This window comes from Lepidochelys kempii, chromosome 5, assembly GCF_965140265.1.
Source record: "Lepidochelys kempii isolate rLepKem1 chromosome 5, rLepKem1.hap2, whole genome shotgun sequence".
NCBI lineage: Eukaryota > Metazoa > Chordata > Testudines > Cheloniidae > Lepidochelys > Lepidochelys kempii.
The window spans coordinates 743,867-771,074 of record NC_133260.1 but is presented as its reverse complement, the minus strand read 5'-3'; the positions used below and the strand labels follow the sequence as shown (position 1 = coordinate 771,074).

Sequence of the window (27,208 nt, the reverse complement as noted above, 5' to 3'; positions counted from 1 at the left end):
AGCCTCACCTCAGTCCCTGGAAAAATCATGGAGCAGGTCCTCAAGAAATCAATTCTGAAGCACTTCGAGGAGAGGAAAGTGATCAGGAACAGTCAGCATGGATTCACCAAGGGCAAGTCATGCCTGACTAATCTAATTGCCTTCTATGACGAGATAACTGGCTCTATGGATGAGGGGAAAGCGGTGGACGTGTTGTTCCTTGACTTTAGCAAAGCTTTTGACACAGTCTCCCACAGTATTCTTGCCAGCAAGTTAAAGAAGTATGGGCTGGATGAATGAACTATAAGGTGGATAGAAAGTTGGCTAGATTGTCGGGGTCGACGGGTAGTGATCAATGGCTCCATGTCTAGTTGGCAGCCGGTATCAAGTGGAGTGCCCCAAGGGTCGGTGCTGGGGCCGGTTTTGTTCAATATCTTCATAAATGATAAGCTATTACCAGCAGGACAGTGGGGTGGGAGGAGGTATTGTTTTATGATCTCTGTGTGTATATAAAGTCTGCTGCAGTTTCCGCGGTATGCATCCGATGAAGTGAGCTGTAGCTCACGAAAGCTCATGCTCAAATAAATTGGTTAGTCTCTAAGGTGCCACAAGTACTCCTTTTCTTTTTGCGAATACAGACTAACACGGCTGCTACTCTGAAACCTTTCATAAATGATGTGGAGGATGGTGTGGATTGCACCCTCAGCAAGTTTGCAGATGACACTAAACTGGGAGGAGAGGTAGATACGCTGGAGGGTAGGGATAGGATACAGAGGGCCCTAGACAAATTAGAGGATTGGGCCAAAAGAAATCTGATGAATCATAGAATATCAGGGTTGGAAGGGACCCCAGAAGGTCATCTAGTCCAACCCCCTGCTCAAAGCAGGACCAATTCCCAGTTAAATCATCCCAGCCAGGGCTTTGTCAAGCCTGACCTTAAAAACCTCTAAGGAAGGAGATTCTACCACCTCCCTAGGTAACGCATTCCAGTGTTTCACCACCCTCTTAGTGAAAAAGTTTTTCCTAATATCCAATCTAAACCTCCCCCACTGCAACTTGAGACCATTACTCCTCGTTCTGTCATCTGCTACCATTGAGAACAGTCTAGAGCCATCCTCTTTGGAACCCCCTTTCAGGTAGTTGAAAGCAGCTATCAAATCCCCCCTCATTCTTCTCTTCTGCAGGCTAAACAATCCCAGCTCCCTCAGCCTCTCCTCATAACTCATGTGTTCCAGTCCCCTAATCATTTTTGTTGCCCTTCGCTGGACTCTCTCCAATTTATCCACATCCTTCTTGAAGTGTGGGGCCCAAAACTGGACACAGTACTCCAGATGAGGCCTCACCAATGTCGAATAGAGGGGAACGATCACGTCCCTCGATCTGCTCGCTATGCCCCTACTTATACATCCCAAAATGCCATTGGCCTTCTTGGCAACAAGGGCACACTGCTGACTCATATCCAGCTTCTCGTCCACTGTCACCCCTAGGTCCTTTTCCGCAGAACTGCTGCCTAGCCATTCGGTCCCTAGTCTGTAGCTGTGCATTGGGTTCTTCCGTCCTAAGTGCAGGACCCTGCACTTATCCTTATTGAACCTCATCAGATTCCTTTTGGCCCAATCTTCCAATTGGTCTAGGTCCTTCTGTATCCTATCCCTCCCCTCCAGCGTATCTACCACTCCTCCCAGTTTAGTATCATCCGCAAATTTGCTGAGAGTGCAATCCACACCATCCTCCAGATCATTTATGAAGATATTGAATAAAACCGGCCCCAGGACCGACCCTTGGGGCACTCCACTTGATACCGGCTGCCAACTAGACATGGAGCCATTGATCACTACCCGTTGAGCCCGACAATCTAGCCAGCTTTCTACCCACCTTATAGTGCATTCATCCAGCCCATACTTCCTTAACTTGCTGACAAGAATACTATGGGAGACCGTGTCAAAAGCTTTGCTAAAGTCAAGAAACAATACATCCACTGCTTTCCCTTCATCCACAGAACCAGTAATCTCATCATAAAAGGCGATTAGATTAGTCAGGCATGACCTTCCCTTGGTGAATCCATGCTGGCTGTTCCTGATCACTTTCCTCTCATGCAAGTGCTTCAGGATTGATTCTTTGAGGACCTGCTCCATGATTTTTCCAGGGACTGAGGTGAGGCTGACTGGCTCAACAAGGTTCAACAAGGTTGAACAAGGGCAAGTGCAGAGTCCTGCACTTAGGATGGAAGAACCCCATGCACTGCTACAGACCAGGGACCAAATGGCTCGGCAGCAGTTCGGCAGAAAAGGACCTAGGGGTTAAGTGGACGAGAAGCTGGATAGGAGTCAACAGTGTGCCCTTGTTGCCAAGAAGGCCAATGGCATTTTGGGATATATAAGTAGGGGCATTGCCAGGAGATTGAGGGACGTGATCATTCCCCTCTATTCGACATTGGTGAGGCCTTATCTGGAGTACTGTGTCCAGTTTTGGGCCCCACACTACAAGTAGGATGTGGAAAAATTGGAAAGCATCCAGCGGAGGGCAACAAAAATGATTAGGGGACTGGAACACATGACTTATGAGGAGAGACTGAGGGAACTGGGATTGTTTAGTCTGCAGAAGGGAAGAATGAGGGGGGATTTGATAGCTGCTTTCAACTACCTGAAAGGGGGTTCCAAAGAGAATGGATCTAGACTGTTCTCAGTGGTGGCAGATGACAGAACAAGGAGTAATGGTCTCAAGTTGCAGTGGGGGAGGTTTTGATATTGGATATCTAGGATATTAGGATATCTAGGATATTGGATATTAGGAAAAACTTTTTCACTAGGAGGGTGGTGAAGCACTGGAATGCGTTACCTAGGGAGATGGTGGAATTTCCTTCCTTAGATATTTTTAAGGTCAGGCTTGACAAAGCCCTGGCTGGGATGATTTAGTTGGGGATTGGTCCTGCTTTAAGCAGGGGGTTGGACTAGATGACCTCCTGAGGTCCCTTCCAACCCTGATATTCTATGATTCTATGAGTGAATGGGTCATTACACAAACTAAAAACTATTTCCCCACCTACTGTTACTCTCATCTTCTTGTCAACTGTATGAAATGGGCCATCCTGATTACCACTATAAAAGTGATTTTTCCTCCTGCTGATAATAGCTCACTTTAATTGATTTGTCTCCTTAGAGTTGGTAAGGCAACCCCCATCTTTTCATGTTCTCTGTGTGTGTGTGTGTGTGTCTGTGTGTATATATATATATATATCTTCCTACTGTATTTTCCGCTCCATGCATCTGATGAGGTGGGTTTTAGTCCACGAAAGCTGATGCCCAGATAAATTTGTTTGTCTCTAAGGTGTCACAAGTACTGTACTTCCTCTGCTTTTAATGGTAGGGCCCTTCTAGAAAGGAGCATTTCGCTAACGCTGTGTGACTGTCACTGTGGTGCTTCCCTCTCCCCAGCACACCGAGCCTAATTAGATTGTGGTCACTGTTGCTTAGTGGCTCAGCTCCTCTCACTTCTTGAATTGGCTCCTGTGTGCTACTTAAGACAAAGTCAAGAACGGCGTAAGATGGCCACACTGGGTCAGACCAGTGATCCATCCAGCCCCGTATCCGGTCTGCCTACAGTGGCTGGTACAAAGAACATAACATAAGAACGTCCATAAAGGGTCAGACCAAAGGTCCATCTAGCCCAGTCTCCTGTCTACCGACAGTGGCCAGTGCCAGGTGCCCCAGAGGGAGCGAACAGAACAGGGAATCACCAAGTGACCCATTCCCTGTCGCCCATTCCCAGCGTCTGGCAAACAGAGGCTAGGGACACCATCCCTGCCCATCCTGGCTCATAGCCATGATGGACCTATCCTCCATGAACTTATCTAGTTCTTTTTTGAACCCTGTTATAGTCTTGGCCTTCACAACATCCTCTGGCAAAGAGTTCCACAGACTGTACATTGTGGGAAGAAATACTTCCTTCTGTTTGTTTTAAACCTGCTGCCTGTTCATTTCATTGGGTGATCCCTGGTTCTTATGTTGTTTACCCTGTTATATAACACTTCCCTGTTCTCTTTCTCCACACCAGTCATGATTTTATAGACCTCTAGCATATCCCCCCTTAGTCGTCTCTTTTCCAAGGTGAACAGTCCCAGTCTTATTAATCTCTCCTCATACAGCAGCTGTTCCCCACCCCTCATCATTTTTGTTGCCCTTTTCTGAACCTTTTTCAATTCCAATAGATCTTTTCTGAGATGGGGTGACCAGAACTGCACGCAGGGTTCAAGGTGTGGGTGTGCCACTGATTTATATATAGGCAATATGATATTTTCTCTCCTTTTTTTCCCCTAATGATTCCCAATATTCGGTTAGCTTTTTCAACTGCCACTGCACATTGAGTGGATGTTTTCAGAGAACTATCCACAATGACTCCAAGATCTTTCTTGAGTAGTAACAGCTAATTTAGACCCCATCATTTTATATGTAGAGTTGGGATTATGTTTTCCAATGTGCATTACTTTGCATTTATCAACATTAAATTTCATCTGCCATTTTGTTGCCCAATCACCCAGTTTTGAGAGACCCTTTTGTAGCTCTTCGCAGTCTGCCTGGGACTTAACTATTTTGAGCAATTTTGTATCATCTGCAAATTTTGCCACCTCACTGTTTACCCCTTTTTCCAGATCATTTATGAGTATGTTGAATAGGCCTGGTCCCAATACATACCCCTGAGGGACACCACTATTTACCTCTCTCCATTCTGAAAACTGACCATTTATTCCTCCCCTTTGTTTCCTATCTTTTAACCAGTTACCAATCCATGAGAGCACCTTCCCTCTTATCCCATGACCGCTTCCTCTGCTTAAGACCCTTTGGTGAGGGACCTTGTAAAAAGCTTTCTGAAAGTCCAAGTAGACTATATCCCCTGGATCCTCCTTGTCCACATGCTTGTTGACACCCTCAGAGACTAGTAATAGGTTGGTGAGGCATGAATTCCTTTTTCAAAAGCTGTGTTGACTCTTCCCCAACAAATCATGTTCATCTGTGTGTCTGATGATTCAGTTTTTTTACTATAGTTTCAACTAGTTTGCCTGGCGCTGAGGTTAGGCTTACCGGCCTGTAATTGCCAGGGTCACCTCTGGTTCGCCTTTCTTTGTAGGTACAAGAACTTTCTATTCCAAGAAGCAATCAGTGAAAGTGTTTAGAAATTGTTTCTCTGCACTTTGTGCTTTTGCCCAATTTATCAGAGGGGCTAAGTGTTGAGTCTAGACCAGCCTTGCTCCTTGCCTGAGCCTGCAGGACAATGTGGGGCTGGCGGCAGATTCTGGGACGCTCTTTTTGGGGGGTGAGAGTCCCAGCGTTCTCACCGTCTGCTTTTCCTACCCAACAGGTAAGGGCAGCCTCACGGAGAAGGGGGAGGTGACTGCAGCAGCTGTTTGCGCCAGCTGCACAGTGCCGGCCCGGGGGCACAGGACGCTGGAGGTGGCCCTGGCCTGGGACATGCCGCGCATTCACTTTGGCTCAAAGGAGAAGCTGCATCTCAGGTAGGTGGCCAGATTCCCTGTGTGCTTCCAGGCACAGCTGCCACCCACCAGACGGAGCTGTGTGGGCTGTGTGCCCAGCCTTCTCCTGCCGCCACTCAATGTGGACCCGTCACCAGCTCCAGTGCGTGCATCTTGCATGGTCACCGTGCCCCTGGGATGCTGCCCAGCTTCCCCCTTATCCCCGCAGCACATGCCCTGCCCATCCCACTTCCCTGCACCCCAGCCTGGTCCTGGGCCCCAGGGACAAGGCTTACCTAGCCCCAGCTGGTCCCATCATGGAGCAGCCGTGCCTGCTGGGGCATGGGGTCTGCATGGGCCGCCCCAGCCAGGGCAGACTCCTGAGTGGTGCACGTGCCCTGGGCAGAGTCTGCCCAGCAGGCTCAGGGGGTCTCTCAGGGCACCTTTGCCTGCATTGCCCATTGTTTAACCGCCGAGACTCGGTCAGACCCTGTTTGGGCTGGGCCAAGAGAAGGGGATTCTCCATTGCTCGGAGTCTTTATATCAAGGTTGGGCCCTGCTCTGGCTCAGCCCAGCACTGGGCCTGGTGCAAGGGCTGCTGGATGGGGTCTGCAGCCGGTGTGCTGCAGGAGCTCAGACTGGATGGTGACACGGGTCCCTCCTGGCTTCCTGGCTGCTTGGAATGGCGCACTACCCGTCTGGGTGCCCCAGCCTTGGGAGACCTCCTCCTAGCCCCGCTAGGCGAAGCCAGCTGCAGCCGCTGCTCCTTTCCCACCCGCGCCCAGTGCTCAGGGAGAGCTGGGAGTCCTGCCGTTCACGTTTCTGTACGGCACTGCCGGCACACGTGGCACCCTGAGGGAGGGTGGAAGGGAGAGCACCGGCAGGGCCCCTGCCCCTCCCTGCAGTGCCAGGGCTGTGCTGAGAACAGGCCCTGTCGGTTCCTGGCCTGAAGCGCTGTGCTGGCCGGGGCGGGTGTCCCCGCCCTGCGGGGGACAAGCGGCACCTGGCTGCCTCCTGCAGACCTGCACCCAGTAACGTCTCTCCCCGCAGGCGGTACACGCGCTATTTCGGCAGCGCAGGGGACGCGTGCCCTGCCCTCTCCCACTACGCGCTCACGCACTGTGAGCGGTGGGAGGAGAAGATCGAGAGCTGGCAGAGGCCCATCTTGGAGAGCAGGTAGAGTGGTTGCCTGGCTGGTAGCTGGGGCCATCTCCAGTGGGGGGAGCCCCCTGGCCAGGCCACAGACAAAGGGTTGGGCAGAATTGACAAGCTGCTGCTGTCACCGGGGTCTGCAGAGTTGGTTTGGGGCAGGTTTGGCCTCCTGCCAGCCGCAGAGTGGCTCGTTGGAGACTCACTGCATCCCCCCAGGTGGCTGGTCCTGCTGCACCCGGCTCCTGAAGCATGCGAGGGCGAGCGTGCCGCTCCTGCGTGTACATGGGGGCGGGTGTCTTGTTGTGTGCTCCCCCATGCAGTGGGGCCTCTGGGGGTCTCCTGTCAGAGCCTGCCACCTGGTGGGTGAGCCCCGTGCCCATGTGAGGGCAGGTGCTGGGCCCCGGGGCCGGTCCTCTCCTCGCCGGGTCCCTTATCCCAGAGCCGTGGTGCAGAGCTCCGTGCAGGGTGTCTCCTTCACGCCTTGCTCCCCTGGCTCTCCGGGGGAAAGGGGAAGCTGCGCACATGCGGGCCCAAGGAGCTTGCTGTTGCTGGCTGAGCCAGCCCATGCCGGCGCTGAGCACCGGGAAGGACCCAGGAGCCGGAGCTCCCACCCGGCCTGAGAGGCCGGTCGCTCCTCAGCTGTGAGTAGTCCCCTCAGGGCAGCTGCTGGGGCGGGCTGGAGCCTGCGTCCCCCTCGGCCTTCTGCCCCCTCCCCAGCAGGGGGCGGGCAGGTGTGTCTGAGTACACTGCCCCCCCAGCTCTGTGTCCCGAGGAGGGCAGGTGGGGGGCCCTTCCCGGGGTCTGAGGAAGGTGGGGTGGGTTATAGGGCTCCTGGCCCATGAGGCCAGGCTGTGGCTCCGTGAAGCGGGATCCACAGAGGTGACGTATTCGCTCTCCCATCTGGCCCTCTTGCCCACAGCCACCTGCCCCCCTGGTACAAGTCAGCTCTCTTCAACGAGCTCTACTTCCTGGCGGACGGCGGGACTCTGTGGCTGGAGCTGCCCCCGGAGGCCTGCGCGGAGGACGTGCAGGGCCCCGCGGGGGCCGGGCTCTCCCAGCTCTTCCCTGTCCTGCGGGAGTACGGAAGGTTTGCTTACTTGGAAGGTAAAGTGCAGGGCTGAGAGCCGCAGGGCGAGGGTCCCACTCACCCCCACCCGACTGAGCCCAGGGCAAGCGGCATGTCACCCTCTGGGGCGGCCTCGCTGACCCACTTCCCTCAGGACGGGGGGAGGGAGCAGCCTGCCCCTCCCATGGAGTCCATCGGGGGCTGTGCCCCCTCGCCCAGGGCATGGGCGACGCCTCGCCGCTAACAGCCCCAGGAAGGGCAAATTCCCTGCTGGGCACAGGGCTCCTCCCGGCTCCAGTGCTGGGGACAGGGCCCATCCCCCTCCTCCCCCGCTCCCCGTGTTGTGTGGAGGGGTGGGGACCTCTGGTGCCCCTGCGGCCCCCCGGCAGGATCTGCCCCCCTCACTGTCTGTGCTGGGCTTCCAGGCCAGGAGTACCGGATGTACAACACCTACGACGTTCACTTCTACGCTTCCTTCGCCCTTGCCATGCTGTGGCCCAAGCTGGAGATCAGCCTGCAGTACGACATAGGTGAGCACCCAGCGGGCCCAGCCCCCTGCCAAGCCCGGACCCCTCGGTGGGTTCACAGGGCCCCAGCCAAGTGCTCTGGAACTGCTCCCCAGGAAGCCAGTCAGGACTCTGGGGAAGTCTCCTCTCTGGGAGCAGCCAGTCTGCAGGACACACAGCTCACCCGGCTTCCACCTTCCTGGGTCTGACCTCGGAGCATTCAGCCTCCTCTGCCCCTCCGTGCGCTTCCCCCAGCGAGTCCGCCCAGGCGGGGTCCTGGGGAAGCCAGAGGGTCCTGCCCCCCAACTCCGCAGTCAGACGTGACTCTCAGCCAGCCAGTAAAACAGAAGGTTTATTAGATGACAGGAACATGGTCTAACACAGAGCTTGTAGGTGCAGAGAACAGGACCCCTCAGCCGGGTCCATTTTGGGGGGCAGTGAGCCAGACAACCACGTCTGCCCTTCACTCTTCGTCCCCAGCCAGCCCCAAACTGAAACTCCCTCTAGTCCCTCCTCCTCTGGGCTTTGTCCCTTTCCTGGGCCAGGAGGTCACCGGATTCCTTTGTTCTCCAACCCTTTAGCTCTCACCTTGCAGCGGGGAAGGGCCCAGGCCATCAGTTGCCAGGAGACAGAGTGTCGGCCATTTATATACACCTGGCCCTTTGCTCTGCAACAATTACACCCCCTTATCCCACCACCTAGAGACTTAAGAAATGCATAGGGGAAACTGAGACACCCCTACAGTATTCAGAAGAAACATTAAGAACAGTCCCGCTTCGTCACAGTTCCTGGGCCCCTGGCTAAGCCCACTGCCCCGCCCGGGCCCCTTGTTTGGGCTCACCGATCCCTATCCTGGCTCCTCGCCACACCCAGGCCCCTTGATAGGCTGTGCCCAGCTCTCGCCCCGCCCAGGCCCCTCATCGGGCTCAATAACCCCCCACCCCAGCCCCTCAGTGGGTGCACCAGCCCCTTGCTCCACCCCCCATCTGGCCCAGGGCACCAGCAAACTGGCACACACCCTGCCCCCCCCAAGGCAGGGAGGGAGCCATCTGTGACCGTGCTGCTCCGGCCGGGGAATCCCATCTGGGCACTGGGGGTGGTTTCCGCCTCTTTGCTGCACCCGAGCAGGGCAGGGATCAAGTGTGGCCCCGGGGCCCTCAGCAGCAGCCGTCTGAGCTCACTGCTCCTGCCAAGGCCGGGGGCCGTCACCCATTCTGACCCGAAACTGGGAACCGCCGGGTGGTTTTCCAGGCACAAGCACCCCACACCTGGCACCAGGGTGAGCGGTCTCTGCAGGGGTAACGGGTGCTCACCCCACGGGCCGGGGAGACCTTGGCATGGCTGGGGCCTGCCAGCTCACTGAGGGTCTGTGTCCCCCAGCTGCCGCTGTGCTGAACGAGGACACGCAGCCCAGGCTGTACCTGATGAACGGGCAGACGGCCCAGGTGAAGCTGAGGAACGTGGTGCCCCACGACATCGGGGAGCCTGGTAAGGTCTTGCCCTGGCATGTGGCTGGGGCCAGGGGTGGGCTGTGCCAGGCAGCCCATTCTCCAGCTCAGTTATAAAAGCCCCACACGCTGAATTCATCCAGCTCCCTAGCTGGGCACAGCCCCATTGGGAACGTGTCCTCAGATGCAGCCAAACTGTCCCTTGGTGTGCCCGGGGGGAAGAGGGGCGGGAGGGAGTGGGGCAGGGAGGCCACCACCAGGAGCGCCCCCCCATTGCCGCTAGGTTGGGGGGAAATGCTGTGGAGGTGGGTGTGTAGTGCACTTACAGAGATGGGGACACCATTCCCAGGCGGGCTCACTGGTGGCAGGGAAGGGGCGCCGTGCCGTTACAGGAGGGGTCGCTGCGGGCGTGGGGGGGGCGCCGTGCCGTTCCAGGCAGGCTCACTGCGGGCATGGGGGGGGCGCCGTGCCGTTCCAGGCGGGCTCACTGCGGGCATGGGGGGGGCGCCGTGCCGTTCCAGGCGGGCTCACTGCAGGTGTGTGGGGGGGGGCGCCGTGCCGTTCCAGGCGGGCTCACTGCGGGCGTGGGGGGGGCACAGTGCCGTTACAGGCAGGCTCACTGCAGGTGTGTGGGGGGGGCGCCGTGCCGTTCCAGGCGGGCTCACTGCGGGCGTGGGGGGGGCACAGTGCCGTTCCAGGCGGGCTCACTGCAGGTGTGTGGGGGGGGCGCCGTGCCGTTCCAGGCGGGCTCACTGCGGGCGTGGGGGGGGCACAGTGCCGTTACAGGCAGGCTCACTGCAGGTGTGTGGGGGGGGCGCCGTGCCGTTCCAGGCGGGCTCACTGCGGGCGTGGGGGGGGGCACAGTGCCGTTCCAGGCAGGCTCACTGCAGGTGTGTGGGGGGGGCGCCGTGCCGTTCCAGGCAGGCTCACTGCAGGTGTGTGGGGGGGGGCGCCGTGCCGTTCCAGGCGGGCTCGCTGCGGGCGTGGGGGGCGCCGTGCCGTTACAGGCAGGCTCACTGCGGGCATGGGGGGGCGCCGTGCCGTTACAGGCGGGGTCACTGCAGGTGTGGGGGGCGCAGTGCTGTTACAGGCGGGCTCGCTGCGGGCGTGGGGGGGGCGCCGTGCCGTTCCAGGCGGGCTCGCTGCGGGCATGGGGGGGGTGCCGTGCCGTTCCAGGCAGGCTCGCTGCGGGCGTGGGGGGGGGCGCCGTGCCGTTCCAGGCGGGCTCACTGCGGGCATGGGGGGGGTGCCGTGCCGTTCCAGGCAGGCTCGCTGCGGGCGTGGGGGGGGGCGCCGTGCCGTTCCAGGCGGGCTCGCTGCGGGCATGGGGGGGGGTGCCGTGCCGTTCCAGGCAGGCTCGCTGCGGGCGTGGGGGGGGCGCCGTGCCGTTCCAGGCGGGCTCACTGCGGGCGTGGGGGGGGCACAGTGCCGTTACAGGCAGGCTCACTGCAGGTGTGTGGGGGGGCGCCATGCCGTTCCAGGCGGGCTCGCTGCAGGCGTGGGGGGGCGCCGTGCCGTTACAGGCGGGCTCGCTGCGGGCGTGGGGGGGCGCCGTGCCGTTACGGGGAGGGCGGCGGGGCTGCCCCCCTGGGCAGGGCTGCTGAGAGCTGCTCTCTCCCTGCTCAGAGGACGAGCCGTGGCAGCGGGTCAACGCCTACCTGATCCACGACACGGCCGGCTGGAAGGACCTCAACCTGAAGTTCGTGCTGCAGGTCTACCGCGACTTCTCCCTGACCGGGGACGCTGCCTACCTGCGGGACATGTGGCCCGTCTGCCAGGTACAGCCAGAGCCTCCCGCTGGGGCTGCGGCGTGGGGGGAGAACGCGGCGCCCTGCGGCTGGGGAGAGGGGAGCAGCGCCCGGCACAGGGCTGTGTCCTGGGGGCAGTGGGGCCACGGTCTCGGTCTCTCTCCCACAGGCTGTGATGGACGCGGAGCTGAAATTCGACACGGACGACGACGGGCTGATAGAAAACTCGGGCTTTGCTGACCAGACCTATGACGCCTGGGTGGCGACTGGGGCCAGGTGAGGGGGCGGGGGGGGAGGGGGCGGCGGCTCGGGGCCAGGAGTGGGAGAGTGGCGGAGGCGGGGAGAGGCTCGGGGCCAGGAGTGGGAGAGTGGCGGAGGCGAGGGGGCAGGGGCGGGGGGCGGCTCGGGGCCAGGAGTGGGAGAGTGGCGGAGGCGAGGGGGCAGGGGCGGGGGGCGGCTCGGGGCCAGGAGTGGGAGAGTGGCGGAGGCGAGGGGGCAGGGGCAGGGGCGGGGGGCGGCTCGGGGCCAGGAGTGGGAGAGTGGCGGAGGCGAGGGGGCAGGGGCAGGGCCGGGGAGTTGGTGGCTGCTGGGGCCTGATGCAGCGCGGGGCTGGGCTGGGGTCACCCGGCGTTTTCAGCCCTGTTGGAGCATGTGACGGCTCCTGGAGAGCTGCACCAGGGCGAGTGGCTCCCTTCGGGGGCTGGCTCCGTCTGCACCCGCCGTGCCGGGCTCCCCGGGGCCCCGAGGGCAGCACTTTGCCCGAACCACAGCCCAGGACAGCCTGGGTGTGCCCGGGCAGGTGCCTACCCCAGGGCACGTGGTGTCACTCAGCGCCGGGGAGTCATTGCCGGTACTGCCCGGAGCAGCCGATCGGGGCCCGGGGCGTTTGTGCCGAGTGGCTGCTGCTGACTCTTCACAACGTGAAAATACGGCCAGCAAGAGCTGGCTGGTGGCTGGAAGACAGCGAGTGCAGCAACTCTGCCCCTCTGCTGACAGCCCGGCCTCTCTGCGAGTCTCTCTTCTGGCCGTGCCGGCTGGGGGTGTCGCTGGTCGGTGGCCGCTCCAGAGCCCTGCTTTGCCAGCTGAGGCAGCCCTGGCTTGTGTCCCCTCCCGCCTTTGCTCACTGGGTGACCAGGGTTAGCCGGCTACCTGCCTGGCGCGGTGCTCAGTGCGGAGCGCGAGCCCCGGCGTTTCCGGGGATGGGCGGGGGTGCCTGCCGGGGTCTCTGTGCCTGGCAGCACGGGGCTGCTGCTGCTCCAGCTCCCATGGGGCTGAAAGGACAGGTCAGGGGGCTGCACTCTCGGGGATGCACCGCCCCCCCAGGTAGGGGTGGGGGCAAGGGCTGTGAGGCTCGGGGACGGCAGGGTGGATGGGAAGTGCAGCCCCCGTCTCTGTCTAGGGCCCTGGAATGTGCCCGTCATGGTAGCGCCAGGGCTGTGAGGCCGACGTGGCGGATATGTCGGCATGGCGGCAGCGGCTCGTGCCCAAACCCGTCTCCTTTGCTTTGCAGCGCGTACTGCGGCAGCCTGTGGCTGGCAGCCGTCTGTGTGATGTGCAAGGTGGCTGGGATTGTGGGTGATGACGAGGTCCTACAGAAATACAGCGCCATCCGAAGGAAGGGCACAGAGGCGTTTGAGCGGCTGCTGTGGAATGGTGCGTATGGGCAGGCTGCCTGGGCTCCGGCTGTCCCCACGAGGGGTGCTGCGCTGACCCACCCTCAGCCCGGGGTGCGGGCTCCTGCTCCAGGACACTGGGTGTCTGCCTCGGGCAGCGAGTGACTCCCGCCCTGTGGGGCGCCGTGCGGTGTGAGAGGAGGAGCTGCCGGTGTCAGGGGCGGGGGTGTGACTGTCTAGCTGACTCTCTCGTCCCCACTGCAGGGAAATACTACAATTACGACAGCAGCGGGGGCCCCTTCTCCAGCACCGTCATGTCCGACCAGTGTGCCGGGCAGTGGTTCCTCCGGGCCAGCGGCCTGGACCACGGCGAGTTCCAGGTGAGAGAAGGTTTGTCGCCACCCAGGGTGGGGGGTGGTAGGTTGAGAAGGAAAATCTACAGATGGCACAAGGATTAGGGGAGTGGCAATTGATGGGGATGGGGCAGCCATACAGAGCAATCTGGATGGCGTGGGAAGCTGGGCCCATTCAAACACAATGGGACAAATGCAAAGTCAAACGGTCATACTGTCTGGGGGACTTAGGAGCGTGGGCACAAAACCTCAGACTGGCTGTGAGCACTGTCCTTAGATTTCACCAGCCAAGCAACAAGTGCAAAGCCCTGAGGCCCTGAAGCCAAATCAAGGAGTCATAGAACCATAGGGACTTTGAGAGATCTCTAGTCCAGTCCCCTGCACTCATGGCAGGACTAAGTATTGTCTAGACCATCCCTGACCAGTGTTTGTCCAGCCTGCTCTTAAAAATCTCCAGTGATGGAGATTCCACAACCTCCCTGGGCAATTTATTCCAGTGCTGAACCATCCTGACAGTTGGAAAATGTTTCCTAATGTCCAACCTAAACCGTCCTTGCTGCAATTTAACCCCATTGCTTCTTGTCCTGTCCTCAGAGGTTAAGGAGAACAATTTCTCTCCCTTCTCCTTGTAACAGCCTTTTATGTGCTTGAAAACTGTTATCATGTCCCCTCTCAGTCTTCTCTTCTCCAGACTAAACAAACCCAAGTTTTTCAATCTTCCCTCATGGGTCATGTTTTCTACACATTTAATCATTTTTGTTGCTCTTCTCTGGATTCTCTCCAATTTGTCCACATCTTTCCTGAAATGTGGCGCCCAGAACTGGACATAAGACTCCAGTTGAGACCTAATCAGCACAGAGTAAAGCAGAAGAATAACTTCTCGTGTCTTGCTTACAACACTCCTGCTAAGACGTCCCAGACTGAGGTTTGCTTTTCTTGCAACAGTGTTACACTGTTGACTCATATTTAGCTTGTGATCCACTATGACCTCCAGATCCCTTTCCTCAGTACTCCTTCCTAGGCAGTCATTTCCCATTCTGTGTGAGTGCAACTGAGTGTTCCTTTCTCAATGGAGTACTTTGCATTTGTCCTTATTGAATTTCATCCTATTTACTTCAGACCGTTTCTCCAGTTTGTCCAGATCATTTTGAATTTTAATCCTGTCCTCCAAAGCACTTGCAACCCCTCCCAGCTGGGTATCGTCTGCAGACTTTATAAGTGTACTCTTTATGCCATTATCTAAATCACCGATGACGATATTGAACAGAACTGGACCCAGAACTGATCCCTGCGGGACCCCATTCCTTATGTGCTTCCAGCATGACTGTGAATCACTGGTAACTACTTTCTCGGAATGGTTTTCCAACCAGTTTTGCACCCACCTTATAGCAGCTCCATCTAGGTTGCATTTCCTTAGTTTGTTTATGAGAAGGTCATGCGAGACAGTATCAAAAGCTTTAGTAAAGTCAAGATAGACCACGTCTACCCGCTTCCCCACATCCACAAGGCTTGTTACCCTGCCAAAGAAAGCTCTCAGGTTGGTTTGACACGATTTGTTCTTGAGAAATTCATGCTGACTGTTACTTATCACCTTATTATCTTCTAGATGTTTGCGAATTGATTGCTTAATTATTTGCTCCATTATCTTTTTGGGTATAGAAGTTAAGCTGATTGGTCTGTAATTCCCTGGGTTGTCTTTATTTCCCTTTTTAGAGATGGGCACTATATTGCCCTTTTCCAGTCTTCTGGGATCTCTCCCGTCTTCCATGACTTCTCAAAGATAATCGCTAATGGCTCAGATATCTCCTCAGTCAGTTCCTTGAGTATTCTAGGATGCATTTCATCAGGCCCTGGTGACTTGAAGACAGAAGAACATAAGAACAGCCGTACTGGGTCAGACCAAAAGTCCATCCAGCCCAGTATCCTGTCTACCAACAGTGGCCAATGCCAGGTGCCCCATAGGGAGCGAACCAGCAGATTGAGGAACGTGATCGTTCCCCTCTATTTGACATTGGTGAGGCCTCATCTGGAGTACTATGTCCAGTTTGGGGCCCCACACTACCAGAAGGATGTGGAAAAATTGGAAAGCATCCAGCGGAGGGTAACAAAAATTATTAGGGGACTGGAACACGTGACTTATGGGGAGAGGCTGAGGGAACTGGGATTGTTTAGTCTGCAGAAGAGAAGAATGAGGGGGGATTTGATAGCTGCTTTCAACTCCCTGAAAGGGGGTTTCAAAGAGAATGGATCTAGACTGTTCTCTGTGGTGGCAGATGACAGAATGAGGAGTAATGGTCTCAAGTTGCAGTGGGGGGAGGTCTAGGTTGGATATTAGGAAAAAAATTTTCACTAGGAGGGTGGTGAAGCACTGGAATGCGTTACCTAGGGAGGTGGTGGAATCTCCTTCCTTAGAAGTTTTTACGGTCAGGCTTGACCAAGCCCTGGCTGGGATGATTTAGTTGGGTATTGGTCCTGCTTTGAGTATGGGGTTGGACTAGATGACCTCCTGAGGTCTCTTCCAACCCCGATATTCTATGATTCTGTGGTCTCTCTCCTGCCATCCTGTAGTGTGTGGTTGCTCTAGAGTATTTGCTTCAGTACTCCTGTTCTTTTTGTGGATACAGACTAACACGGCTGTACTCTGAAAATCACACACCACACAACAAAAACACTAACCCAGGAACCTATCCTTGCAACAAAGCATGATACCAATTCTGTCCACATATTTATTCAAGTGACACCATCATAGGACCTATTCACAACAGCCACACCATCAGGGGCTTGTTCACCTGCACATCTACCAATGTGATCTATGCCATCCTGTGCCAGCAATGCCCCTCTGCCATGTACATTGGCCAAACCGGACAGTCTCAAACAAATAAATGGATACAATCTGACTTCAGGAATCAGAACATTCAAAAACCGGTAGGAGAACACTTCAACCTCTCTGGCCCCTCAGTAAAAGACTTAAGGGTAGCAATTTTGCAACAGAAAAGCTTCAAAAACAGACTCCAAGGAGAAACTGCTGAGCTTGAATTAATATGCAAACTAGATACCATGAACCTGGGTTTGAACAGAGACGGAGTGGCTGGGTCATTACACATATTGAATCTATTTCCCTAAAGTTAAGTATCCTCACACCTTCTTGTCCACCGTCTAAATGGGCCATCTTGATTATCACGGCAAAGGTTTTTTTTCTCCTGCTGATAAAACTCATCTTAACTAATTAGCCTCTTACAGTTTGTATGGCAACTTCCTCGTTCTCTGTATGTATATATCTCTTCTTACTATATGTTCCATTCTATGCATCCAATGAAGTGGGCTGTAGCCCACGAAAGCTTATGCTCTAATAAGTTTGTTAGTCTCTAAGGTTCCACATCTACTCCTGTTCTTTTTGCAGATACAGACTAACACGGCTGCTACTCTGAAACCTGTCATTAATGGACTTAACCTCCATGAATTTATCCAGTTCTCTTTTAAACCCTTTTATAGTCCTAGCCTTCACAACCTCCTCAGGCAAGGCGTTCCACAGGTTGACTGTGCGCTGAGTGAAGAAGAACTTCCTTTTACTTGTTTTAAACCTGCTGCCCATTAATTTCATTTGGTAGCCCCTAGTTCTTATATTATGGGAACAAGTAAATAACTTTTTCCTAATTCACTTTCTCCACACCACTCATGATTTTATAGACCTCTATCCTATCCCCCCTTAGTCTCCTCTTCTCCAAGCTGAAAAGTCCTAGCCTCTTTAATCTCTCCTCATATAGGACCCGTTCCAAACCCCTCATCATTTTTGATGCCCTTCTCTGAACCTTTTCTAATGCCAGTATATCTTTTTTGAGATGAGACCACACCACATCTGTATGCAGTATTCAAGATGTGGATGTACCATAGATTTACATAAGGGCAATAAGATATTCTCCGTCTTATTCTCCATCCCCTTTTTAATGATTCCTAACATCCTGTTCGCTGTTTTGATGGCCGCTGCACACTGAGTGGATGTTTGCAGAGAACTATCCACAATGACTCCAAGATCTTTCTTGAGTGATAACAGCTAATTTAGACCACATCATTTTGTATGTATAGTTGGGATTATGTTTTGATTATGAATATGCATTACTTTGCATTTATCAACATTGAATTTCATCTGCCATTTTGTTGTCCAGTCACCCAGTTTTGAGAGATCCTTTTGTAGCTCTTCGCAGTCTGCCTGGGTGTCACGGGGTCCCCGGGCGATGCTCTGGAACTGCTCCCCACGAAGCCAGGCAGGACTCTGGGGAAGTCTCCTTTCTGTGAGCAGCCTGTCTGTAGGACACACAGCTCACACAGCTTCCACCTTCCTGGGTCTGACCTTGGAGCATTCAGCATCCTTTGTCCCTCCGTGCACTTCCCACAGCGAGTCCGCTCAGGCGGGGCTCCTGGGGAAGCCAGAGGGTCCTGCCCCCCAACTCCGCAGTCAGACAGGACTCTCAGCCAGCCCATAAAACAGAAGGTTTATTAGACGACAGGAACATGGTCTAAAACAGAGCTTGTAGGTACCCAGAACAGGACCCCTCAGCCGAGTCCATTTTGGGGGGCAGTGAGCCAGACAACCCCATCTGCACTTAACTCCATGTCCCAGCCAGCCCCAAACTGAAACTCCCTCCAGCCCCTCCTCCTCTGGGCTTTGTCCCTTTCCCGGGCCAGGAGGTCACCTGATTCCTTTGTTCTCCAACACTTTAGCTCTTACCTTGCAGGGGGGGAAGGGCCAGGCCATCAGCTGCCAGGAAACAGGGTGTCGGCCATTCTCTGTGTCCAGACCCCTGCACACACCTGCCCTCCAGGGCTCTGCAATGATCAAACACCCTTATCCCACCCCCTAGATACTTAAGAACTGCCTAGGGGAAACTGAGACTCCCCCACAATATTCAGAGAAAATATTAAGAACAGTCCCGCTTCATCACACTGGGACTTAACTATCTTGAGTAGTTTTGTATCATCTGAAAATTTTGCCACCTCACTGTTTACCCCTTTTTCTAGATCCTTTATGAATATGTTGAATAGGACTGATCCCAGAACAGACCTCTGGGAGACACCGCTATTTGCCTCTCTGCATTCTGAAAATTGACTGTTTATTCCAACCCTTTGTATAGAATCATAGAATGTCAGGGTTGGAAGGGACCTCAGGAGGTCATCTAGTCCAACCCCCTGCTCAAATCAGGACCAATCCCCAACTAAATCATCCCAGTCAAGTCTTTGTGAAGCCAGGCCTTAAAAACCTCTAAGGAAGGAGAGGTTTCAGAGTAGCAGCCGTGTTAGTCTGTATTCGCAAAAAGAAAAGGAGGACTTGTGGCACCTTAGAGACTAACCCATTTATTTGAGCATGAGCTTTCGTGAGCTACAGCTCACTTCATCAGATGCATAAAGTGGAAAATACAGCATCTGATGAAGTGAGCTGTAGCTCACGAAAGCTTATGCTCAAATAAATTGGTTAGTCTCTAACGTGCCACAAGTCCTCCTTTTCTTTTTAAGGAAGGAGATTCCACCACCTCCCTAGGTAACGCATTCCAGTGCTTGACCACCCTCCTAGTGAAAACGTTTTTCCTAATATCCAACCTAAACCTCCCACACTGCAACTTGAGACCATTACGCCTTGTTCTGTCATCTGCCACCACTGAGAACAGTCTAGATCCATCCTCTTTGGAACCCCCTTTCAGGAAGTTGAAAGCAGCTATCAAATCCCCCCTCATTCTTCTCTTCCACAGACTAAACAATCCCAGTTCCCTCAGCCTTTCCTCATAAGTCATGTGCCCCAGCCCCCTAATCATTTTTGTTGCCCTCCGCTGGACGCTTTCCAATTTTTCCACATCTTTCTTGTCGTGTGGGGTCCAAAACTGGACACAGTACTCCAGATGAGGCCTCACCAATATCGAATAGAGGAGAACGATCACATTCCTCGATCTGCTGGTTCACTCCCTCTGGAGCACCTGGAATTGGCCACGGTCGGTAGACAGGATACTGGGCTGGATGGACCTTTGGTCTGACCCAGTACGGCCGTTCTTATGTTCTTCTGTCTTCAAGTCACCAGGGCCTGATGAAATGCATCCTAAAATACTCAAGGAACTGACTGAGGAGATATCTGAGCCATTAGCGATTATCTTTGAGAAGTCATGGAAGACGGTAGAGATCCCAGAAGACTGGTAAAGGGCAAATATAGTGCCCATCTCTAAAAAGGGAAATAAGGACAATCCAGGGAATTACAGACCAATCAGCTTAACTTCTATACCCAGAAAGATAATGGAGCAAATAATTAAGCAATCAATTCGCAAACATCTAAAAGATAACAAGCCTTGTGGATGTGGGGAAGCGGGTAGACGTGGTCTATCTTGACTTTACTAAAGCTTTTGATACTGTCTCGCATGACCTTCTCATAAACAAACTAAGGAAATGCAACCTAGATGGAGCTGCTATAAGGTGGGTGCAAAACTGGTTGGAAAACCATTCCGAGAAAGTAGTTACCAGTGATTCACAGTCATGCTGGAAGCACATAAGGAATGGGGTCCCGCAGGGATCAGTTCTGGGTCCAGTTCTGTTCAATATCGTCATCGGTGATTTAGATAATGGCATAAAGAGTACACTTATAAAGTCTGCAGACGATACCCAGCTGGGAGGGGTTGCAAGTGCTTTGGAGGACAGGATTAAAATTCAAAATGATCTGGACAAACTGGAGAAACGGTCTGAAGTAAATAGGATGAAATTCAATAAGGACAAATGCAAAGTACTCCATTGAGAAAGGAACACTCAGTTGCACTCACACAGAATGGGAAATGACTGCCTAGGAAGGAGTATTGCGGAAAGGGATCTGGGAGTCATAGTGGATCACAAGCTAAATATGAGTCAACAGTGTAACACTGTTGCAAGAAAAGCAAACCTCAGTCTGGGACGTCTTAGCAGGAGTGTTGTAAGCAAGACACGAGAAGTTATTCTTCTGCTTTACTCTGTGCTGATTAGGTCTCAACTGGAGTCTTATGTCCAGTTCTGGGCGCCACATTTCAGGAAAGATGTGGACAAATTGGAGAGAATCCAGAGAAGAGCAACAAAAATGATTAAATGTGTAGAAAACATGACCCATGAGGGAAGATTGAAAAACTTGGGTTTGTTTAGTCTGGAGAAGAGAAGACTGAGAGGGGACATGATAACAGTTTTCAAGCACATAAAAGGCTGTTATAAGGAGAAGGGAGAGAAATTGTTCTCCTTAACCTCTGAGGACAGGACAAGAAGCAATGGGCTTAAATTGCAGCAAGGGCGGTTTAGGTTGGACTTGGTAGTGATCAATGGCTCCATGTCTAGTTGGCAGCCGGTATCAAGTGGAGTGCCCCAGGGGTCGGTCCTGGGGCCGGTTTTATTCAATATCTTCATAAATGATCTGGAGGATGGTGTGGATTGCACTCTCAGCAAATTTGCGGATGATACTAAACTGGGAGGAGTGGTAGATACGCTGGAGGGGAGGGATAGGATACAGAAGGACCTAGACCAATTGGAAGATTGGGCCAAAAGGAATCTGATGAGGTTCAATAAGGATAAGTGCAGGGTCCTGCACTTAGGACGGAAGAACCCAATGCACAGCTACAGACTAGGGACCGAATGGCTAGGCAGCAGTTCTGCAGAAAAGGACCTAGGGGTGACAGTGGACGAGAAGCTGGATATGAGTCAGCAGTGTGCCCTTGTTGCCAAGAAGGCCAATGGCATTTTGGGATGTATAAGTAGGGGCATAGCGAGCAGATCGAGGGACGTGATCGTTCCCCTCTATTCGACATTGGTGAGGCCTCATCTGGAGTACTGTGTCCAGTTTTGGGCCCCACACTTCAAGAAGGATGTGGATAAATTGGAGAGAGTCCAGCGAAGGGCAACAAAAATGATTAGGGGACTGGAACACATGAGTTATGAGGAGAGGCTGAGGGAGCTGGGATTGTTTAGCCTGCAGAAGAGAAGAATGAGGGGGGATTTGATAGCTGCTTTCAACTACCTGAAAGGGGGTTCCAAAGAGGATGGCTCTAGACTGTTCTCAATGGTAGCAGATGACAGAACGAGGAGTAATGGTCTCAAGTTGCAGTGGGGGAGGTTTAGATTGGATATTAGGAAAAACTTTTTCACTAAGAGGGTGGTGAAACACTGGAATGAGTTACCTAGGGAGGTGGTAGAATCTCCTTCCTTAGAGGTTTTTAAGGTCAGGCTTGACAAAGCCCTGGCTGGGATGATTTAACTGGGAATTGGTCCTGCTTTGAGCAGGGGGTTGGACTAGATGACCTTCTGGGGTCCCTTCCAACCCTGATATTCTATGATTCTATGATTCTATGGTTCTATGATTTAGGAAAAACTGCCTCACTGTCAGGGTGGTTCAGCACTGGAATAAATTGCCCAGGGAGGTGGTGGGATCTCCATCGTCGGAGATTTCGAAGAGCAGTTTAGACAAACACCTGTCAGGGATGGTCTAGATCAGTGGTCACCAACCGGTCGATCCTCGAGGATCTCCCAGTCGATCGCGATCTTCGGCGGCCCAGCGGGGTTGCTGCTGAGACCGGCTCCCTGCCTGCCCCAGCCCCACACCACTCCCGGAAGTGGCCAGCGCGGCCCCAGGGCAGGGCGGGGCGGCAGGGGTCTCCCTCCGTGCACTGCTCCTGCAGCTCCCGTTGGCCGGGAATGGGGAGCTGCGGCCAATGGGAGCTGCGGGGGCTTTGCTTGCAGAGAGGGGCCGCGTGCGAAGCCACATGCTGCCCGCCCCCCGCAGGGCTGCATTGGCCCCTTCTGGGAGTGGTGTGGGGCTGGGGTAGGCAGGGAGCTGGCCCTAGCAGCAGCCACGTTATGCTGCCGACCGGGAGCCACCGGAGGTAAGTGCTGCCCGGCGGGAGGCCGCATTCCAACCCCCAGCCCTGAGCCCTCTTCCGGAGCTAGTACCCCAAACCTCCTCCTGCACCCCAAGCTCCATCCCTGACCCTCCCCAGAGCCAGCACCCCAAACCCTCTCCTGTACCCCAAGCCCACCGCCTCCTGCACCCCGACACTGTTCCCCAGCCCTGACTCCCCTCCCAGAGCCTGAACCCCAAACCCCCTCCTGCACCCCAAGCCCCACCCCTGACTCCCCTGCCAGAGCCAGCACCCTGTATCCCCTCCTGCACTCCAACACTCTGCCCCAGCCCAGTGAAAGTGGGGTGGGGGAGAGCGAGCAATGGGGGGGGAGGAGGGGGGGCTTCGGGGAAGGGGCGGGCTCGGGGAAGGGGAAATCCTGGGTTGCACTTAAATTCAGAAAGTGACCTTGGGCGTGAAAAGGTTGGAGACCCCTGGTCTAGATAATACTTAGTCCTGCCATGAGTGCAGGGGCCTGGACTGGAGACTCCCCGAGGTCCCTGCCAGTCCTAGGACGCGCTGAGCTGCGCGTGCCCTGCTATGGCACACAAGGCTCCTGTGATGTGTTCACGGGGCAGCCACGGGCAGGAGCAGGGAGCTGCTTTTACCCTGCGCGCAGCACTGGTGCAGCCGAGACTGGGAGCCACAGGCACTCGTTTTAAAAAGGCCTTGAACAACTGGAGAGGGTGGGGAAAAGCCACCCCGATGGTGTGAGGGTGAGAGACTGAACGTGCGCTGTCTGGTCAGTTTACCAAAGAGAAAATGGAGCGGTGACTTGCCATGTGCACAAGGTCAGCCTGGGGCACGATCCCGGGGACTGCTGGGCTCTGTAATCCAGGAGGGACAGGCAGGACAAGAAGCCAGAGAGTTTGAGGATTAAGGAGGGGCTGGCTGAGTGGGTAAGGCTGCCGGTCAGGGGTTGAGTCTCGCCCCTCCAGTTCAGCCAGCTGCAGAATGGGAACCTGACCCCTCAGGCTAGGGCACCCAGAGGCAGGCAGACGTGGGGCCGGCCACCTCGCTCCCCTGTTTGCCGCTGGCTCGGGAACGTTGGCGAGCCATTGGAGCAGACCTGCAGGGGCCGTGGTGGCTCGCCACCTCGCTGTCGTCACGTCCAGCCTGCCGCCTCTCCACAGGGCTCAGCCCCGGGCATCTGGGTGCTCGTCCATGGCCTGTGCTGTACAGAAGGCAGATGAGGTACTGGCCCTATCTGCCTATGCTGTCATAGAATCATAGAATATCAGGGTTGGAAGGGACCCCAGAAGGTCATCTAGTCCAACCCCCTGCTCAAAGCAGGACCAATTCCCAGTTAAATCATCCCAGCCAGGGCTTTGTCAAGCCTGACCTTAAAAACCTCTAAGGAAGGAGATTCTACCACCTCCCTAGGTAACGCATTCCAGTGTTTCACCACCCTCTTAGTGAAAAAGTTTTTCCTAATATCCAATCTAAACCTCCCCCACTGCAACTTGAGACCATTACTCCTCGTTCTGTCATCTGCTACCATTGAGAACAGTCTAGAGCCATCCTCTTTGGAACCCCCTTTCAGGTAGTTGAAAGCAGCTATCAAATCCCCCCTCATTCTTCTCTTCTGCAGGCTAAACAATCCCAGCTCCCTCAGCCTCTCCTCATAACTCATGTGTTCCAGTCCCCTAATCATTTTTGTTGCCCTTCGCTGGACTCTCTCCAATTTATCCACATCCTTCTTGAAGTGTGGGGCCCAAAACTGGACACAGTACTCCAGATGAGGCCTCACCAATGTCGAATAGAGGGGAACGATCACGTCCCTCGATCTGCTCGCTATGCCCCTACTTATACATCCCAAAATGCCATTGGCCTTCTTGGCAACAAGGGCACACTGCTGACTCATATCCAGCTTCTCGTCCACTGTCACCCCTAGGTCCTTTTCCGCAGAACTGCTGCCTAGCCATTCGGTCCCTAGTCTGTAGCTGTGCATTGGGTTCTTCCGTCCTAAGTGCAGGACCCTGCACTTATCCTTATTGAACCTCATCAGATTCCTTTTGGCCCAATCTTCCAATTTGTCTAGGTCCTTCTGTATCCTATCCCTCCCCTCCAGCGTATCTACCACTCCTCCCAGTTTAGTATCATCCGCAAATTTGCTGAGAGTGCAATCCACACCATCCTCCAGATCATTTATGAAGATATTGAATAAAACCGGCCCCAGGAGTGACCCTTGGGGTACTCCACTTGATACCGGCTGCCAACTAGACATGGAGCCATTGATCACTACCCGTTGAGCCCGACAACCTAGCCAGCTTTCTACTCACCTTATAGTGCATTCATCCAGCCCATACTTCCTTAACTTGCTGACAAGAATACTGTGGGAGACCGTGTCAAAAGCTTTGCTAAAGTCAAGAAACAATATATCCACTGCTTTCCCTTCATCCACAGAACCAGTAATCTCATCATAAAAGGCGATTAGATTAGTCAGGCATGACCTTCCCTTGGTGAATCCATGCTGGCTGTTCCTGATCACTTTCCTCTCATGCAAGTGCTTCAGGATTGATTCTTTGAGGACCTGCTCCATGATTTTTCCAGGGACTGAGGTGAGGCTGACTGGCCTGTAGTTCCCAGGATCTTCCTTCTTCCCTTTTTTATAGATTGGCACTACATTAGCCTTTTTCCAGTCATCCGGGACTTCCCCGGTTCGCCACGAGTTTTCAAAGATAACCTGTCTCCGAGGCCCAGCCCCTGGGGCGGTGCAGGCCGGGCCCTGGGTTCAGGGTGCGGCCCTGTGTGGCCGAGAGGCCTGATGGCGTCTCTCTCCGCAGGTGTTCCCCAGGAGCCATATTGTCAGCGCGCTGAAGACGATCTTTGAGCTGAACGTCATGAGCTTTGCCAATGGGACGATGGGCGCCGTGAACGGCATGAGGCCCGATGGGAGCCTGGACACATCCAGCCTGCAGTCCAGCGAGGCCTGGGTTGGGGTTGTGTACGCTCTGGCAGCCACCATGATCCAGGAGGTGGGTGTGTGCACGGCGCCCCTTGGCACGAGCAGCCGGTGCCAGGTGACTCTGGGCCTGACTCTCTTCTCCCTCTGCTGCAGGGCCTGGTGCAGGAGGGCTTCCACACAGCGGAGGGCTGCTACCGGACCGTGTGGGAGCGGCTGGGCATGGCCTTCCAGACGCCGGAGGCCTATTGCCAAAGGAAGCTCTTCCGCTCTCTGGCCTACATGCGCCCCCTCAGCATCTGGAGCATGCAGCTGGCCCTGGAGAGCAGAGCCCGCCAGGCGCCTGCCGCCACGGAGCTGCACCCAGTGCCGGAGACCTCCCCCCAGCTGTGAGGGAAGGAACCGGGGAGCATGTGCTGGGCCCCTCTGCAGGCCAGGGACTGTGTGGAGGCCGCTTGCCCCTTTTTAAAACGTGATTTTAATTGCTGTATCTTCCCTCCTCTTTCCCTAGCCTGTCTCTCTCCCCAGTGCACACAGACGTGCCCCTGCCCCCTCAGAGCAGCAGGGCCCCATGCTTCATGCCCTAGCTGTGTCCCTCATCCCCGGGGCCCTCCTAGCCACAAGAGAGACAGCTCCCCAGGCCCAGATGCCTGAGTGGGGAGAGCAGCCCCGAGAGAATGAGGAGGAAGGAGTATCCGGGGGGGGGCTGTGCCCAGGATCCTTCCTCTCCCGCGTGGCTCCGGGGCTCTGCCATGCACAGGGCAAGTCCCCTCGGGAGGTGGGGAATCCCTATGGCCGGCAGGTCTCACTGCCTCCCTCAGTGCCTGTCCTGCCTGCGGCCCCACCCGGAACCGCCCGGCAGAAGGCGTGGAGGGAGGAGCACGTGGGTGTGGTGCGCACCCTGCCGGCACTTGGCTGGCACTGTCGGCGCGGGCGTGTGCCCCGGCTGCTGGGGTGCAGATTTCACCTGCCCTTGCTGGCTCAGCTGTCACCTTACACGGTGCATTTTGTCGCCATCTGTAATCGCTGCACCTGCATGTGGGGCGTGGCAGAGCAGCATCCACTGCAGGACACAGACCATCCGTGGGCGAGGGCCTGGTACCTGCTGAGCCCTCGCTGCAGGGAGAAGCCCCTGGGAAGCTTGGCAGCAGTTATGCTCCCCCTGCCCCCCCCCCCCCAGCTCCCTCCCTTTCAGCAGCACGGCCCATGGGAGAGGCGCAGGGAGAGTTGAAGACGTGGGCACTGCTGTGAGGGAGGGCACCATTGCCCTTCCCTGGCCCGAGGGGCTGCCCAGCTGGGCTGGGTCCCTTCAGGGTGCCTAGTCCAGGCAGGGGCCATTGGCAACCCGTGGCAAGAGCAGTTCCCCAGCATGATCCACCCCAGGCCTGGGGACCGCTGCCTGGCCTCCGACAATCCTCATCCCAAATGAACTCTTCTTGGACGGGCGGTGTCTGTCCCTGGCACTGCAGCACCCCCACCCCTGCATGGCCACTGCACACCATCACAGCTGGCACTGGACCATGGGGCTCAAGGGAGCTGTTTTTAAATGCTGAATAATTTTAATTTAAAATCATCATAATAAAATATCATCTGCCTGTGGGCCTGTCCCTCTGCCTGCGGCTGTAGCCCAGTGACCCTGGCTCCTGCAGGGCTGCTGCGTTCCACCCGTGCTCCCAGAAACTCTTCCCGCTCCTCTGGCCAGCAGCTGCAGTGGCCTCCAGGCCTGTCTGCGGCCTGGGAGCCAGTCGTTCCTGTCTTGCGTCGACTGCTGAGTCTGTCTGTGTCTATCACCGCAACACCCAGCGTGGCTCAAACGGCCACGACCTCCCAGTCTCCACCTGGAGACGTTCCCCGCCCTGCCCTGCAGGCTGCCCCAGCCAGCGCACGGGGCGTGGGCCTGAGCTGAAGCAGTCTGTGGGTATCAGCGCTGCCAGGGAATCGGCATGGGATCTAGGGTGAGCTCCTTGGCAGCGGGTGTCCCCCCGCTGTGAGCACCCAGCTGGAGAGGCCTGTGCCGGCCGAGTACTCGGCAGTATTACATCCCAGCCACAGCCCTGGAGTTGCCCTGGGGAAACCAGCTTGGCGTGTGCTC

At 55.4% G+C, this 27,208-nt stretch overlaps 1 protein-coding gene across 2 annotated transcripts in view; it reads left to right on the top strand.

Annotated features, from left to right (window-relative positions):
• The window catches only part of GBA2 (glucosylceramidase beta 2), a 66,818-nt gene extending 40,108 nt beyond the window's left edge, over positions 1–26,710 (top strand). For both annotated transcript variants that reach the window (XM_073343258.1, XM_073343259.1), the window contains 11 exons: positions 5,335–5,488; positions 6,497–6,622; positions 7,518–7,702; positions 8,090–8,194; positions 9,551–9,658; positions 11,245–11,396; positions 11,536–11,642; positions 12,877–13,019; positions 13,244–13,359; positions 24,998–25,189; positions 25,273–26,710. In XM_073343258.1, coding sequence (XP_073199359.1) covers positions 5,335–5,488; positions 6,497–6,622; positions 7,518–7,702; positions 8,090–8,194; positions 9,551–9,658; positions 11,245–11,396; positions 11,536–11,642; positions 12,877–13,019; positions 13,244–13,359; positions 24,998–25,189; positions 25,273–25,509 — 1,625 coding nt within the window. In that variant the 3' untranslated portion in view covers positions 25,510–26,710. The remainder of the gene's footprint in view (positions 1–5,334; positions 5,489–6,496; positions 6,623–7,517; positions 7,703–8,089; positions 8,195–9,550; positions 9,659–11,244; positions 11,397–11,535; positions 11,643–12,876; positions 13,020–13,243; positions 13,360–24,997; positions 25,190–25,272) is intronic.
• Positions 26,711–27,208: the final 498 nt, after the last annotated feature.